The sequence below is a fragment of the Centroberyx gerrardi genome, chromosome 3 (genome assembly GCF_048128805.1).
Source record: "Centroberyx gerrardi isolate f3 chromosome 3, fCenGer3.hap1.cur.20231027, whole genome shotgun sequence".
Taxonomy (NCBI): Eukaryota; Metazoa; Chordata; class Actinopteri; order Beryciformes; family Berycidae; genus Centroberyx; species Centroberyx gerrardi.
In genome coordinates, this window is record NC_135999.1 from 8,985,231 (window position 1) to 9,001,553 (window position 16,323).

Here is a 16,323-nt window from a genome sequence, read left to right on the forward strand (position 1 = left end):
AGCCAGTGTGGTGAAGCAAACATGGCCCACAATAGGGGAAGCACGTGTATGTGAACAGCCAAAGGTTATTGTCTGATTTAGGTGTTTTTTTGTTTTTTGTTTTATTTGTAGGGTAATATCTTTAGTCAAGTGTTTTACTGCAAGATTAACAAGCATTTTTAGTCTGGGGCAGCAGGGTGGCGTAGTGAGTAAGGAGACTGTCCTTCAACCAGTGGACCTGGGTTCAAGCACTTGCCCTGCTGAAGTGTCCTTGAGCAAGACACTAAATCCTAACAACCTCCAGGATAACAAGTATTTAATATTACTAACTCTATATACCAGGGGTTACACACGGTCACAAGAGAACAAGACGGCACAAGCTTAACTTCCTTCTTGGACTTGCCCTGTGCTCTTTTGGCTTCTGATCTCTGTGTCATCTCTGGCATATTAAGGAATCTGAATCATGTATTTAGATAGAGGAAGTAGTAGTAGGTAGTAGGAAACGCTGATGAATTCTCTGAAGACATCAGGGAATTATATGTGTCAGAAAGAAGTTAAACTAGGCAAGCCTAGTTTAGCCGGACCGCAAATGCAGCCATTTGACCCATGACTTTCTGTCCATAAATGGTACTGGAGCCTCTTTTCATGTTGGTTCCAGAAGATATTTCCTCCCTGTTGAAAGTTAATGAGACGTAAGGCAACATTTTCAGGCTCTTGGGCAGTGCCATGTGCCCTAAAACAGCTGCCGTGGCATAAAATGTGGCATGGAAAATGGACTGGAGTGCTCTGAATCTACACATATAGTAGACTCAGTGCAATTAATTTCAATTGGATTAATTACTTGTCCTTACCTACAGTGACAGCAGTGTCCGGTGAAATCCAATGGTAAACAGCGGCAATATGCCAGTCTTTGCACTGCACTCAACTCTCTGAGCAGTTTGACACATCTCCGATTAAAACGTGTTACTGTTTACAAATCCTGTTACTAACGCAAATTTTGAGTTTTAAGTTTCACCAAATGACAAACATGACGTGATGTGCGTATTAGAGATCGATTTAGATCAATTTCTATTCACTGACCACCTTTTGATTATATGGCAATATTGTGGCGGTGCGCCTCACCGAGCCTATGTATGGGAAAGTTGCGCATGCACGTTTCAACAATGGTCAGTCAGTCAGTCAGTCAGTCAGTCAGTCAGTCAGTCAGTCAGTCAGTCAGTCAGTCAGTCAGTCAGTCAGTCAGTCAGTCAGTCAGTCAGTCAGTCAGTCTGTCTGTCAGTGACAAATGCTATTGTGGTCCGGCAAAAAGTTAATCTTGGCTGCAAGGAAATTTTCACCTTGTTTCACTCATTCTTTGTATTGACTGGTTGGATTTCATTTGTTAGAATAGGAATATTATATGAATTCAAATTTTCCTCTATTTACATACGATGAAAATATTTAATGAAGATGAGTTAAAAAATGATTTTTATTTGAATGTTTAAATCAAAATTTATTGCATTTTTAAAAATCAATTCTCTTTCATTCCAGTCAGGCAAGTTTGCTGTATTTGCACTGAACAAATGACGATGTCAAACCTTTTGGCCACAAGCACGCTCCTCCAACCTCAAGGCTACCACCATGCCCTGTTTTTTACATTCTTACAGGCCATCTGCTAACTGCTTTTCTGTTTTGAAAACTGGCACAAGCAAACGTGAGGGAAAAAAAACGGCATTTTTTTAATGGTCGTGGAAATACTCCATCATAGTCATGGAAAGACTGGTTAAAGTAATGGATGTGCATGAGTGGGAGCCCTAAGTTTTGTTTCATTTATTCAGTGTCCACTGTCCCACCGGCCAGCCCAGGTGTAATTGAATAGCAGTACATCTTCAGTTGGGCAATGACAAAGAAATAATCCGCTTACAAAACAGAAAGTACATTTGCATCGTTTTTGCACGCTCAGTTGGCCAAGGAGACTTCTCCATTTCACAGCTTAATTGTTTGTGTATTTGTGTGTGTGTGTGTGTGTGTGTGTGTTTGTACATGTGCATGTCTGCATGTGTGCATGGTAGGGAGATAAGGGGAATGATGAACCACCCAATCTCTGTTTTGTCCAGCCTCTGTCCTTACTGAGTGTTACGTGGCTATCTATAGCCCAAACAGATAAATGTCTCCCTGAATCTGTGCTGTTTCATTTGTACCTCTGTGACACTCTCTCCCTCTGGGAAAAAAAATATAAGACCAAAAATATATATAAATAAACTTAAATCAAGATATATTAAATATATTTTTTCAAAACAAAGTTTGGTGCCGTTTCACAAACCAGTATCAGGTGTTAAATCAGACCTTGGGGTGGTTTATTATTTTCTTACTGGTGTCTTGGGACTTGGTCGCTATGCATTCTTACAGTTCTCTATGGCGATGTTTGAGGTGTCTTCCCTATAACTGTAACGTTTTTTGCACAGTACCTGGTAAGTCTGCCCTCCTGAATCCAAACTACTGCAAAATAGATGATGTTGAATTATTTTATGGGACAAAATTATCTTTATTCACTGTAGCATAGCCACCAACAACCTCCTCCTCCTCCTTGGTGTCATTCATTTCTATCAGTTTGCTGCTTTCCAGCTATCCTCACTATGACTGTTAGACACTGTCTCTAGCTTCTGATTGGTTAACAGCTAGTAAGGAAGCCTCTAATCAGTCTACAAGTCAACATCAGCTCTGTAGAGTGGGATTCTCAACAGATTCAGTTCAGTCAAATAAGTTTGTTCAATTGGTAGTGTGTGAAAAAGAATAAAAACAAAACAAATGCAGTCTAATGCGATTTAGCTATCGCACATGTTCAACTCACAAAGTCAATTTTCATGTGACTTATCATGCAGCCCTTGTTTGTTTATAATCATCACAGGTTGCAGGTTAGCTGGGGAGGGAGGCTGGATGTGTTTGGTTTACAGTTGAAGTAGGAGTGAATTATATTCCTGTTCTCCTTTTCTTTGTCAGTGCAGTCTGTTACTCTACTATACTATATGTTCGTGTGTGTGTATGTGTATCTGCATGTCTGTGTGTCTGGGAGTGTGTATATGTGTGTGTTTGTATTAATGCCAAAGTGATTACTCTGTGTGGATGAGGGAGAAGGTCAGGGTTCATGGATCTTCAAAGCAGACCAGGAATAGATAGACCCATTTTGGCAACATCATACACACGCGCGCGCACACACACACACACACACACACACACACACACACACGTGTACACACACAAAAACAAAGTTCCTCTGGCATGCCTACGTTTTGAGTTAGGGCCTGAGAATATGTAGCCTGAATTCACAGCCACACACACAACACACACACTGTGTGAAAATCAAGTTGGGATTTATAGTAAATATTCAGCCTTAAATAGTTTTATACCTAAACAAAAATATACTAAACGGCTTTACAGAGGGAAAGGAATGACCAAAATGTAGAGAGAGAGAGTGAAGAGGGAAAAAAGGAAAGGAGGGGCGAGGAGAAAAGGACAGAAGGGAAAGAAATAAAGAGAAAGAGACAGAGCACAAAGCATGCTTTGAGACGAAAGGTCCTAATTTGGCTTCTGTTCAATACAGGAAAACATCACAAGGGCTGCTCTATTCCAAGGCAATATAACACACATTACACCGTAAGGCAGGTTAGCTCATAGAGAGGTGTGGCGTCTACATTGATGAATGGTCAAATCTGGTTCCATGCAGTGTGTCTTTAGATTCAACTTCTATTCCAGTGGCCTCCTCCTCCTGGAAATCTGCCCTCACTGCTGGGACAGCACGAACAATAACAAAAAACAGCACCCAGTCATGAGAAATGAGTTGCAGGCGATTGTTTACAATTAATGCTTATTAAAGCAAGAGGGCGGTCTTTAATGTGGCTCTGGGTATGATGGTGATGCAAGAGATATCAAATTCAGCCAAGTATCATCTGCAGCACGGAAGTGCTCATGATCTCAGTAAAGAATGTCCTTAAGGGTATTATGGCTTTTATACAACGGTAATAAAAACATGTTTACTGTCTGAAACATTTTCTTCACAGTAGCAGACATACAGAACAAAAAGCAGGGGATGCATACAAAAGAATAAAAAAACAGGAGAAAACAAGACACATTGCTAATTAGCTCCCTGGCACAACAAAGCGTATTTCTTTATTGGAATTATCGCGGACGTATTTTGGACCAATCACATTGCTTGGATAAAATTATTTGTTGTATTAACCATAGCATAAACATCCAAATAGGAGCTGGGACTGGGACAGTGTCTATAGGCAGAGAATATAAATTCTCCCACCACCCTAATACTACAAAAAAAATCTAGGGGGAAACGCTGTAGATTGACTGAGAGAATCAGTCTGAATTTTAAGAAATGGAATTTTCTCATCATCTAAATCGTAGAATAACATAATTTTAGTCTACTAAGGCCAAAATCTTTGATGGTTCAGCTTAGTTGCTGTATCATGCGCTATCTAGCCTGAAGTCAGTAGTGTACAGCTGATCACAATGTGTTCCAAGTTTTTTTGTTTTTTTTTCTCCTGCTGAAACAGACATGCTCAGATTCACACGGACACACATACTCATGCACACGCCTCCTCGTCACCCTTGCATTTCCAGCCGAGCCACTTTTTTCCCCTCAGTAACTTTTGTAGCAAAGCACTCTCTGTACTAAGCAAATTCTTTACCTGTGGAACATTTTGAATGGGGGTTTGTGCCTGCCGTAGCTCAATGCTAATCTGTGCAGTTAGTGTAGCGTGTAGAGTGGACTACAACTGGAGTCAAATGTCGTGTTTACAAAATGTTTTATCTCAGTGGTTATGTTGTTACTGATATTTGTGCTAAGCTCTTATCTCCTCTCCGCCATCTCTCCAGGTCCCTGAGATCATCAGTACGTTGAGGCAGGCTGGCAAGAGCTCGGCGCGCAATGATGACATCACCAACACAACCAACAAAACTTCCACAGCCTCCGGAGGCAGCGCTCCCTCTGAAACACGCCTCGCCTTTTCTACAGCTCCCACGACGACGACCTCCGCGGCGGCCACCGTTATCGTGTCTCCCACGGCCTTTGCCAAGAAGTTCGAGGTGCTGTTCTGCGGCCGCGTCAGCGTCGCTCACAAGAAAGCCCCGCCCGCCCTGATCGACGAGTGCATCGAGAAGTTTGGCCAGTCACGTGGCCCAGCGGCGGGTGCTAAAGGAGGAAATGGTGGGGGATTGGTGGGCGGGCTGAGGAGGGTGCTGGCCTTCCAGTCCAACGGTCTGGGAAGTGGTGGAAGTGGGGGTGTCGGTGACGGGGCTGCAGAGAGCCCCACCAGCGGCAGGCGTCCCGTCCTGTTCAAACGAGACCCCAGCTTCCCCTGTCTGCAGGCCCTAGACGAGAACGGACTCTCCCCAGAGATCTCACACGCCAACGCTGCTGACACACACACGCACTCTGCTGGAGTGCAGCCCACCAGCCTGCAGGAGAACAGGACCATGCTGTTTACGGTAATTTACATAAACAGACACACACATACACAGTAGCAGGGATGTTCTGATTATTTGGCTGCCGTTTGGTAAATATGATTGTGTAGGGCCACTGTTATAACCACAATACAGCGTGTTGCATATTGATAACATATGTGAAAAACATCACATATGTTATCCTTTATCTATGCAGCATCTCAGTTATTTACTTTATCATGTCAGAAAAGATATGTTAACATGTTTTTTTGGTGGAACCAATGTTGAAACATACCGCACATTTTTATAATTCAGAATTAGATTGCGATCAACCAGTTTCCTTAATTAAAATATCAGTGATCAGTCTTCAACTCAACAAAAGGGTCCCAGTCCCGGCGTACCCACACATAACTCTCCAGAATGGTTTGACTTCTAAGATCTGGCCTGCTACCTTAACACATGACTCTTTGGCTCTGTGGTGAAATGAAACGTCTGAGCCACTGAAGAGAGCAGGATCAATGCAAATGATCAATGTGTAGGGTTCAAGAGCACCAGGCTGTGATTAACGAGCCCTGCTCCTGTGTTTACAAGAGATGGGCTGTGTACCAATAGCACTGGCAGAGGTGTATCGATTTCATCCAACCTTCAATTTAGGACTGACGCGTAACAGAGATGGAGTGGGAAAGGAGGAGGTATGGGGGGGGGAATCGAGGGAGAGACGGAAGAAAGGAAAGTGACACTTGAATTTTGTGCTGGCTCTGCACTTTGTTTTAACAAGGAGAGGAAAGTCTCTTGGCTGCTGCATGCGTTCTGGGTGACAATTAGGCTGCTTCAGAGAGGAGAGATGTGAAGTTAGGACAAGAGGTGGGGGAAGGAGACAAATTAGAACAGCTGCTAGACTAGAGTGTTACGGATGTATCCAAGAGCCAGTTTCATAGAAATGGAGTAATCCTAGCAATAGATTAGGAAACTTCTTTCAGTGAAGTTATCCTTTTAAAAAGAACTTCTTGGCCTGAAAGCGGTCCCTTATGTGATGAACTAAACTTGAAGCAGAGCAAGTGTCCCACGGATCTGAATCACAACTAAGACACACAGATGTTAGCAACAAGCTTACACAAAGGTTCTCCAAACTGCTTTGTTCAGAATAAGAAGAGTGCTTTGTAGTGCAGTAATGTGCCATTTTGGATCCCCTGAATAACAAGTCCTCATACACTCTCACAGGGAGGGAGAGGAAAAAAGGGAGACAAAAATATAAACCCCCTAATGACTCAGCAAGTGCTAATGCTGACTGCTGAGCAAAATGAGGTCACTCACGATCCCCTTAGTGACCTCTGTTTCACCTTGGTGACCTTCTGCCAATGCTAGTCTTCCTGTTACACCTCCAGACAGGAAGTGGTCAGCGTTGGCACAGGAAGCAGAGTGCCTGCTGGTGTCCCTCTCAACAGATAGCGACACATTATTAACTAACACCCATGGCACGTCCTGGTAGACCACAGGCAGCCATGAACTCATCCTCATGACATCATCACCCCTCGTTCCTTTCCTCAATTTTAAAAAGAAACAGAAAAGAAAACAGAAAAGAAACTTCCCCTAATGCAAGTCTGATTATGGGATTTGTATTTGACACAGTAAGCCAGCAGAGGGGAACTTCTCCTCTCGAGATGTGCTCAGAGAGCTTGAAGGCTTGATATTTGGAGGACATGAGATCACCACCTTATTATGAACCAGTGAATCCCCCCTGAGGTTTAGGAGTAATGGTGACTCATGTCCTAATGATGGTGTGAATGGGGATTGCCCCTAAAGCGGAACTGACCATAAGTACGTCAAGACTCAGTGAGAAGAGAAGAAATGAAATGGCATTATTGCCTAAATTGGATTTTTAGAAAGGAACTCAAAGGATGATTATCGTGCTTCCCCATAATGTGATAGAAAGTATCAAAGTTGTAAAAATGGATGGTATTAATTCCTCATTTTTACCAGAAATGTAAAATAGTGGCTAAAATGCGAGTAGAGAATTGTGGTCTGTAACTCGTATGGTGTGTGAGGTTGATCCTAGCTGTGACAGTCACACCTCAAACCTCACCACAGACCACATGTTATGCGTACCACACTCACAGAAACACATAACACACACACACACACACACACACAAACCACAGACTGCAAGCCTGTCAGTACATAACTGTGTTGCCCCCTTTGTGTTCTAGGTGGGGAGGTCTCAGATCTTCCTGGTTAGTCCGGACACTAAGAAAGTTGCCATAGAGAAGAGCTTCAGAGAAATCTCCTTCTGCTCACAGGTATGAAGCAATTGAGTTTCTACGCAAAAGCACCTGTGTATGTTTGGATGTTTGTCACTAAAACGTCCGACCATCTCCCCACAGGGTATTCGTCACGTGGATCACTTTGGCTTCATTTGCAGGGAGACGGTGGAAGGAGGGAGCTGCCACTTTGTTTGCTACGTCTTCCAGTGTACAGACGAATCACTGGTGAGAGACAGATGATGGAGAGAGAGAGAGAGAGAGAGAGAGAGAGAGATGTGGAGCATAGCAAGGGAAGAGTGTGACATACTATGGATGTAAAAGACATGCACACATGAGCTTTGCAGATTGTAATTTTTCTTTACATACACACATTACACATTCATTACACACATTTCTTTACATCGTTTGTGAACTACGCTGACCATAATTCATTGCACCTATTATGCAATGCATCCGTTCTCTCGAGCCATGGTGTATCTGTGCTGACACAAACTGAATGGAGAGACGGTTTGAAACGAAGCCTCGGTAATCAGATGGAAGTGTGATAGTCAGCTAATGTTGCAATGCCATTAGCTTATACTAGATGGAGACTGCAGTGCCTGAAAAATTAGTTACTGGGCTCACTTAATGAAACGTCAATAACCTAACTCTCGACTGATGTGAATAAACATTGATAGAAGAATGAAGGGATAGATCCACTGGTAAATTAATGGAGTGGAGCTTGGGGGAAGGATAAAAAACATCTGATGACTGTGTGCTGTGCTCTCGTAGGTGGATGAGATCATGCTGACTCTGAAGCAGGCGTTCTCTGTGGCCGCCCTGCAGCAGAGCGCAAAGACCCAGAGCCAGCAGTGTGACAGCTGCCCCATGCAGCAGCTCCACAGGCTGTGTGAGAAGATCGAAGGTAGGAAACTGTCCCTGGGCTCCTCGTCTAGAAAATTAATATAATTTACAGGTTTTAATAAGTGTGGGAATTCCACCACAGTCTGAGAAAGATGATGTTGATTGGTCATGATACTCATAATCACAGATTTTATGTAGCTGTAGGCCCACTGTCATTTCAGGTGATGCGATATTTGTTGATATGGAGAGTAACCTTCACCTAGAGGAGGAAATGGCCCAATTGATAGCCATTTTGTTCAGCCACTATCAATATACATCATATTGAACACTTCAAATCCAGTGAATAGTACATTTGTGAAAACACCGTTAAAAGATTTGTGAAAGATTTATTTCAATATATCAATTTTATGATGACGATTTTATAAATGTTTGATACTTTCAACAAATGTGTTCTGCAAGCTGAAATTCAGTGTCACCGTCAGACGGCCTATACATGTGGCTGGCAAGTGGATTGGAATAGTTGAAAGTAGTAGTATTATAGACGGAGCTGCAGCTTGGCTCTTGATGGTGGACTGCAGAAGTCAGTGCAAAATTCCACAGTCAAACAGTCCACCACGTCTTGAAGTGAGTCCAATCAGCCTAAACTGGTTGACAAAACTGGTGCCAGGAGTGAAATATGGAACTGTCTTGTTTATAGAGCCGTCAAAGATGGACTCCCAACTGACATATCAAGACCCTTGTGCAAAAGTTGGTACAAAGCCACCCGAGTCAAGTGTGGTAACACAAGTAACTTGGCAAAGCATCTCAGTGACTGCTGTTCTGTGACATTTATTGGTGTTGTTTCTTTTTGCTGTGGTATTCTAGTAGTGTCGGATTTTTAAACTTAAATGAGCAGCCAAGCAACGTTGGGTAATCAGATCAACAAACTTGCACATTTGTGTATGGCTGTGTGTGCATCTGTGCAGCTCAGTATGAAAAGGGAGTTACTCACAAAAGCTGGTTATCCTCATTCACTACAAAGTAATTCACAACAAACCAACAAATCAGAGGTGCCATGTCCACAAAGTATTATAAAACCGATAGATCTGGTCCTTGGTTCTGATGGGCTGAGTCACGTTCAAAGCCGTTGTGAAATACCCTGTAAACACTAAGTACACCTGCGACCACTATTTTCACATTTTAAATTGTGTGTATCATTTTCAGGTCTGCACCCGTGTAAAACCAAGTTGGAGCTTCAGAGACACTTGGCCACTCTGGACAACCAGGAGCAAGCTTCAGTCTTTGAGAACACTATGGTAATGTGTGTTTGTGTGTGCACCTATAGTGTGTGAGAGCGCAGTACAGTGTGATGGATTCAGGGCAGGGTTTGAATTCCTTTGGTTCCCTGTTAGGTGAAGGCAGTTAGACACAAACCAGTCAGTCAGCAATTCCAACAGACTTCATCATGGCTGAATCACCGTGGAATCACAAGTTCTTCATGTGGGATTTACAGTGACTTACTGATCCTTCTTTATACATGACATGAATATTTCTGCCACTTCAGCTCTCTCTCTCTCTCTCTCGCTCTCGTTCTCGCTCTCGCTCTCGCTCACTCTCTCGCTCTCGCTTGCTCGCTCTCTCTCTCTCTCTGTCTCTGTCTCGCTCTCTCTCTCTCTCTTTGTCTCTGTCTCTGTCTCTCTCTCTCTCTCATATGTTTCTGTCTCTTTCCCATACACACACAAGCTATTGTGGTCAGCTACATGTGGATTTGCTTGACAATAATCTCACTGTAACATGCACATCTCTTGAACTGCTTTAAATGGATCAGTTCAGCCTTTGGACCCACTGCTAATGATGTATATTCTCTCTTTGGTGTTGCCTTGGTATCAAATTCAAAAAGCTAAGTCCGTGAATCTCCTTACATTTTGTCTTTTGGCTTATTTCAGTGAATGATGCTAGCTCCTCCTTGGTATCCTTCATGTTACAGGTTATGGTTGCACAGTATTGAGAGGAGACATAGAAGTGGTGTTGAGTGGGTACTTTGTTAAAGGCAAGGCCCATTGAGGACCTGTTTAGTGTGTGATTAGACTGACATCTGCTGGTGATGGCGCTGAACTGCAATGGTACCGGAGTGCTAAACTTGTCTCTGTTGAATACAGGAATTATTTTGTGCCTTTTGTCTAGCTTAATCTAACACACCTAACCCTGTTTTTGGCTACTAACCTCGGAGCTAAGCTTTTTTCGCCTACCTTCAATTTTAGTGACTTTAGAATGTTATGACAGCCCAATGTAGATAGTAGATTCATGCAGAATTATAACTGTCCAGTCCAAAACCCTTCAGATGTTCTGTATGTGCGAATATTCTGCACGACCCACCATTGCCGGGGTTTAACAAATGCTTTTGTAAATGACTGTGTATGTCTGTGTGTGTGTATGTTCCAGAGGGCTCGTCCTAAGAGTGATCAAGAGGAGAATGAGTTGGTGATGGCCAGTCTGAGGAATCTGTATGAAGAGAGACAGAAGAGCCATCAGCACACACAGCCTGGAGACAGCAAACAGGTAACTTATGCACAGATGCTACAGTGTGCATGCATGCACACTGTAGCGGTTTGACCAAGTTTAAACCAGTCAAAAGTTTGAGTCAATGTCAAACCCCACAAAGGATACACGCATTCAGAATACACATGAACCCTGGTTATTTTTTACAACACAAACGAATTAATTGCAAGGCAGTAGAATGTAACACACGATTTAAATAAACTCAACCACACCATCAGTTCAATTTTCAAAGGTTATATTAGAGCAAAAAAGGGGTAGAAGAAAAGTTCATTATAGTTCAGTCCAGTTCCATATAATTCAGTTCAGTTTTTAAAGGAACAAAAATACAAAAATACTCCACTTCGGGATTTCCCGGTTATCAGTTCAATGCATTTCAGTTCATTCAACAAAAATACTCCACTTCGGGATCTCCCATCCAATAAACAAAACTCAAAACAAGGAAGTATTCCCAACCACAGTTCAGTTCCGTTAACTCATAAACAAAAATCCACAAACCCCCAAAGCTTTGGTCAAAGTCAAATCAAATGGTCACTCGGCTTCCGCCGACTTACGGTTACCGTGGTGATTAATACGCTGTTGTCGAGTCTCCGGAGACGTTTGGCTGTCGGATCCTTGACGGATTTCCTTAGGAAGATGAGAGGAGATGTTTTGCCAGGTTCACGAGGATTAAACGCGGACTTAACACGGCGCAAATGCCTGGGTAGGCTGACGAAGTGGACTCCCTGCTCTTTACTCCCCGGCGTCAGTCGCCATACTGATTTGTGCGACTCATCATAAAGGGACGTAAGGGGCCGGTCTATCCGAAAGCGGGTAAATCAGAGCCATATCACTGGTTGACAGGACTGGTGGGTGTGTGGAGGTGAGTGAGAAAAACAGATTGATAGCCGGAAACATATCTCCCATTATCCATAACAACACAATTTGGGCGATCGCCACAACACACACATACACACACACACACATACATCAACTGTTCTCTCTCCTCTTCAATTGCTCTTTTTCTGTCTTTATGTTTTCTATTCAGCCTTGTGTCAACTTCTGTCCCAGGTCCTTATTTCATTTCCATCCATGTCTCTGGTTTCGCCTTTTTCACAATAATTGACATCTTACATTTTCTCTAATGTGTCAACAGTGTTTCATGTTGTTACCAAGTTACCAGAGATAGATATTAATTATTTTGCAATTTCTTTATTTGGGCTATCTAGCTATCTATGCCAACACATACATGCCTGTATACCAACAAAGCTTCTGCATGACGGTGATAAAATTATGTTTTATCCCTTCCCCCTACATACGTACATACACACACATATCTGTCTTGCTATACTTGTGAGGACCTTCACCTCCCTCTTCTTGCATGTAGGTGTGTGAGGAGGCAGCTGCAGGCCCAGTGGAGGTGCAGCAGAGCAGCAGTCGGCAGCGCCTGGAGCAGTTCAAGACCCGCGCCAAGCGCTCTCTCACCGAGTCCCTGGAGGGCATCTGGAAGGTAGGAACCCGCTCTGCCTGTCTGGGGTTGTATGCATTCATGCACAAGTGTGTGCTTGTGTATGCTGTGTGTGGTGTTTACTCATTATTGTGTGTGCTGTTTACTCATTATTCTGCTTGCTGTTTACTCATTATTTTATATACAGTATGTGAACAAACATGGAAAAACAGGCACATTGTGGGAGATTTTTGTTTTTCATAGATTGTTGATCTTCACATTCAGAGCTTTACAATGGTGTTACATAATGTGGGTCAATGAATTTTTGTCTGAATTAGAGTCTCGGTCCATGGTGTTTGGTTACATTTAGAAATCATGTGTGTAACCTTAGTGTGTGTGTGTGTGTGTCCTCTGCAGGGCAGCAGCAAGGCCAGAGCTCAGAGGGAGAACAGTGAAGGAGGTGACAGCTGCTCCTCCATCTCTACTGTCAACAGCAGCCTGGACCAGCCCTCCCTAGACGACCCCCTGCCTGCCTCCTCCCCACTACGACCCACCAGCCCACTCAGGTACATAAACTCTCACACACACACACATACATACACACACACACACACACACACACACACACACACACTTGCCCATATGCTCACACATATATCAGAAGGTCAAAGCTACTACTACTACTCCTACTCTTTTTATTTGGATTTTGTGATTTTTAGTAACACCGGATGTTACAACCCACTCCTTCAGAGGTCTACGTATATTTCTCTTGACCCTCTTCCTCATCATCTCTGCAGGTGCCACAACTCAACAGGAGACCTGAAGCGCCTCGACACCTCTCTCTCCCTCTCTCCCTCCTCCCTCTCGCCGTCCTGTGACGCTCAGCCGCCGGGCTTCCGCCGCCGGGCCAGCACCTTCAGCCACCCCCCCACCCCCTCCTCAGCCGAGGCCTCACCGGCACACATACTCACTCAAACACCGCAGGACCCCACCGCCGCCACCAAGCCCAAGCTGGTCCGACACTACTCCGTCAGCACCGACACTCCACACCAGAGCAAGTAAGGAGTGTGTGTGTGTGTGTTTCTGATGTGTGCAAGTTAAATGGTACAGGTAACTTAATTCTAAAAGAACTTGATCAGATTGCCAGACATTAAAAAGAGCATATGCGCTTTTCTTTCGCTTTGTATATCTGTTGATAGTTTTTACCTCTTTTGGTTTCTAAACGGGGCTCTCTGTACTTTCCGGGCTATATCTCTCAAAGGTCACACACACACACATGAACGCACACACAGTGGTTGACTTCCCGTCAGCAGTGGTGCTTCCTGTCCCAAGTCCATGGGGGATCAACTTTATTTCCTCCACTCTTTGACCTGCTGTACACTTTCTTTTCTGTCTGCTTAATACATTTTTCACCTCAAAATTATTTTTCTTTCACTTTCTCCGCTCTGTTTCTCTTCACCGTCTCTTCTTTTTGTTTTTCCCACTTTTCTCAGCGTCGATTTTTCTCTTGTTCTTTTCTTTCCTCTCTCTCTCTCTCTCTCTCTCTCTCTCTCTCTCTCTCTCTCTCTCTCTCTCTCTCTCTCTCTCTCTCTCTCTCTCTCTCCCTGTGTATTTACACTGATTCTCAGACATCTTCTGACCGACCCCACCCTCCCTCCTGCTCCTCCCTGCCCTTCATCCCCCTCTCTTCTCCTCTCTCATCGCCCCTCATCCCCTTCTGCTGGGGCCCGGCTCAATAAGAGAAGGTGAGCAACCCGGACTCTTTTCCGTTCAGCTCAGTTTTCCTCTTGTCCATTTTCTCTTTCCTCTGCTGTATGTGCAATTTGAATTTTTCTAAACTTCTCTTGGCGTCATTTTCCATGTTATTATGTGAGTTTCTCTTTCCATCTGTTTTCCACCTCCTTTATTTCACCTCCATCCCTCCATCCCAGTCCTCTGGGGGGTCTGCGTGCTCGTCTCCACTCCTCCTCCTCTGTCCCTAATTTCCTCAAATTCCAATTCCTGGCCCCTGTCCATGAGAACGATAGCCCTGAACCCAAGAGCAGGTACACACACATGCACACACCAAATAATCATACACATGTTGGTGTGTCCAGTGTCGTAACAATGTGTGCTCCTGGTTTGGTTTTTCTAATTTGCCTGGATTTATGTCTGTATTTTTGGACATATGTGTGTGTGTGCGCACATGTGTGTACATGTAGTGTGTTTGAACTACTACCTATTGCAAGTTTATCAGGGTATATCACTCTGTAACTTTTGCTGTGTGTGTGTGTGTGTGTGTGTGTTTCAGTGATGTAGCAGCCCTATCCAGCCCAAGTGCAGTGTGTGCGGTGGGGGAAAGCCCTCTGCGCAGCCACCGCCACTCGTGGAGGCAGCAGATCTTCCTGCGGGTCGCTACACCTCAGAAGAACACAGAAACTAGCGGTAAGAATGAACGCACACGCAAGTTAATTTGACCCTATACAGGGTCCAACAATAAGGGACTGCACAACGGCCCTGGGCTTGTAAGACACTGGCTTGGCCAGTAGTTCAGTCAGACACTGGTCAATCCTAAAAAAGTCTCTGGTCTTAGTATTTGGCACCTAGTGATAACATTTGTGTCTCTATACATTGGCCTACTCTCCTCTCTGTTGTACCTTTTCTAACCAGTCAGATTGGACACCCCCTCAGAGTTAGTCAATGATCTGGCAACTCAGTGACAGACAAAAGCTGTTTATTTTGCTGTATAACAGTAGAACTGTGTGAAACAGTTGAAAATGATGATTCAATCCCTGAAATGTTTTGTGCCGTTTGTTGAGCTCATTTTTTTTAAAAGCACCAACACTCACCATAAACACACCATAAACACACACTCGATGCCCATGACAAATCAGCAACAGCTATACTGGCAAAACAGGTAGCTGACACAGGGCTTAAAGACCTCCAGGCAGGTGCCGGATTTTCAGCATATGGACGTTTTAGATTCACAAACTATTTTCGACAAAAAAAAAAAAAAAACTCACTCCACGTGGGTTTTTGTTTTTGATGCGTTTTATCCAATCATATTCAGCGAAGCAAAGCAATATTTTACATTTACCAATGGAATGCGAGCAAGTTTTTTTTTTTTATCCAATGCAGTGATGTAAATAGGTGCGCGTCCTGCGTCTCTGACGCGTTAAAATCCGAAAGGACGCAGTAAACTCACTATCGACGCGTCCAGGGGACGCACCCTATTTTTTCCTAGAAAATAGTCTCAATCATCGCGGGAGAGACTTAATGCCCTTGCTGGGCCTGCATCCAATCCTACTTTCGCCGCACAGATTTCATTTCAACAAGGCTACAAACTTGGTAATTGGTAAATAAACTCACGTGGATGCTGTATTCACTCATGTCGATGATGACCCGATGATGCTTTACCGTCCAGGGGACGCGCTAGCCTGGTAAGACCATCCTGATCACGTGACCTCACATTCTGTTTTGCTCCACGGATCAGTCTGGACTTTCAGCCGCCCACATCGATTTCAGTGGGCGGGAGTACTTGCCTTGACAGACAAACTCCTTCAGCCAATCAGCAAATCCAAATTCAAATCCAGTCGGAAGAACGGCAAAAACGTCTTTTCCGCCGAGAAACTCCACTAGTGCATACTCTTGTTCTTGTTTAATTGTTGTTATTGAGTCTATTTCTGCAATAACTGCACTTATGGCTGTGTTTACTCTACAAGCGTTAACGCTCGTTGCTTCGGGAGACGCCATTACTGTTTTGCCAGCGGCGGCCTGTATTTCACGTCATCAACCATGACGCAGTCCCTGATTGGCCCGGTTACATTGTAATTTCAAGAAATCGATGTGGGCGCCTGGAAGTCCAGACTG

General features: G+C 43.9%; 1 protein-coding gene across 2 annotated transcripts in view; it reads left to right on the plus strand.

The window, feature by feature from the left end:
* The window catches only part of tbc1d1 (TBC1 (tre-2/USP6, BUB2, cdc16) domain family, member 1), a 46,555-nt gene that overhangs the window by 11,152 nt on the left and 19,080 nt on the right, over positions 1 to 16,323 (plus strand). The window contains exons 2-13 of one of the 2 annotated variants that reach the window (XM_071923214.2): positions 4,843 to 5,454; positions 7,617 to 7,706; positions 7,791 to 7,895; positions 8,442 to 8,574; positions 9,717 to 9,808; positions 10,935 to 11,051; positions 12,415 to 12,537; positions 12,892 to 13,040; positions 13,272 to 13,532; positions 14,103 to 14,219; positions 14,406 to 14,519; positions 14,765 to 14,898. In XM_071923214.2, coding sequence (XP_071779315.2) covers positions 4,843 to 5,454; positions 7,617 to 7,706; positions 7,791 to 7,895; positions 8,442 to 8,574; positions 9,717 to 9,808; positions 10,935 to 11,051; positions 12,415 to 12,537; positions 12,892 to 13,040; positions 13,272 to 13,532; positions 14,103 to 14,219; positions 14,406 to 14,519; positions 14,765 to 14,898 — 2,047 coding nt within the window. The remainder of the gene's footprint in view (positions 1 to 4,842; positions 5,455 to 7,616; positions 7,707 to 7,790; positions 7,896 to 8,441; positions 8,575 to 9,716; positions 9,809 to 10,934; positions 11,052 to 12,414; positions 12,538 to 12,891; positions 13,041 to 13,271; positions 13,533 to 14,102; positions 14,220 to 14,405; positions 14,520 to 14,764; positions 14,899 to 16,323) is intronic. The other variant, XM_071923216.2, reaches the window with a different exon arrangement.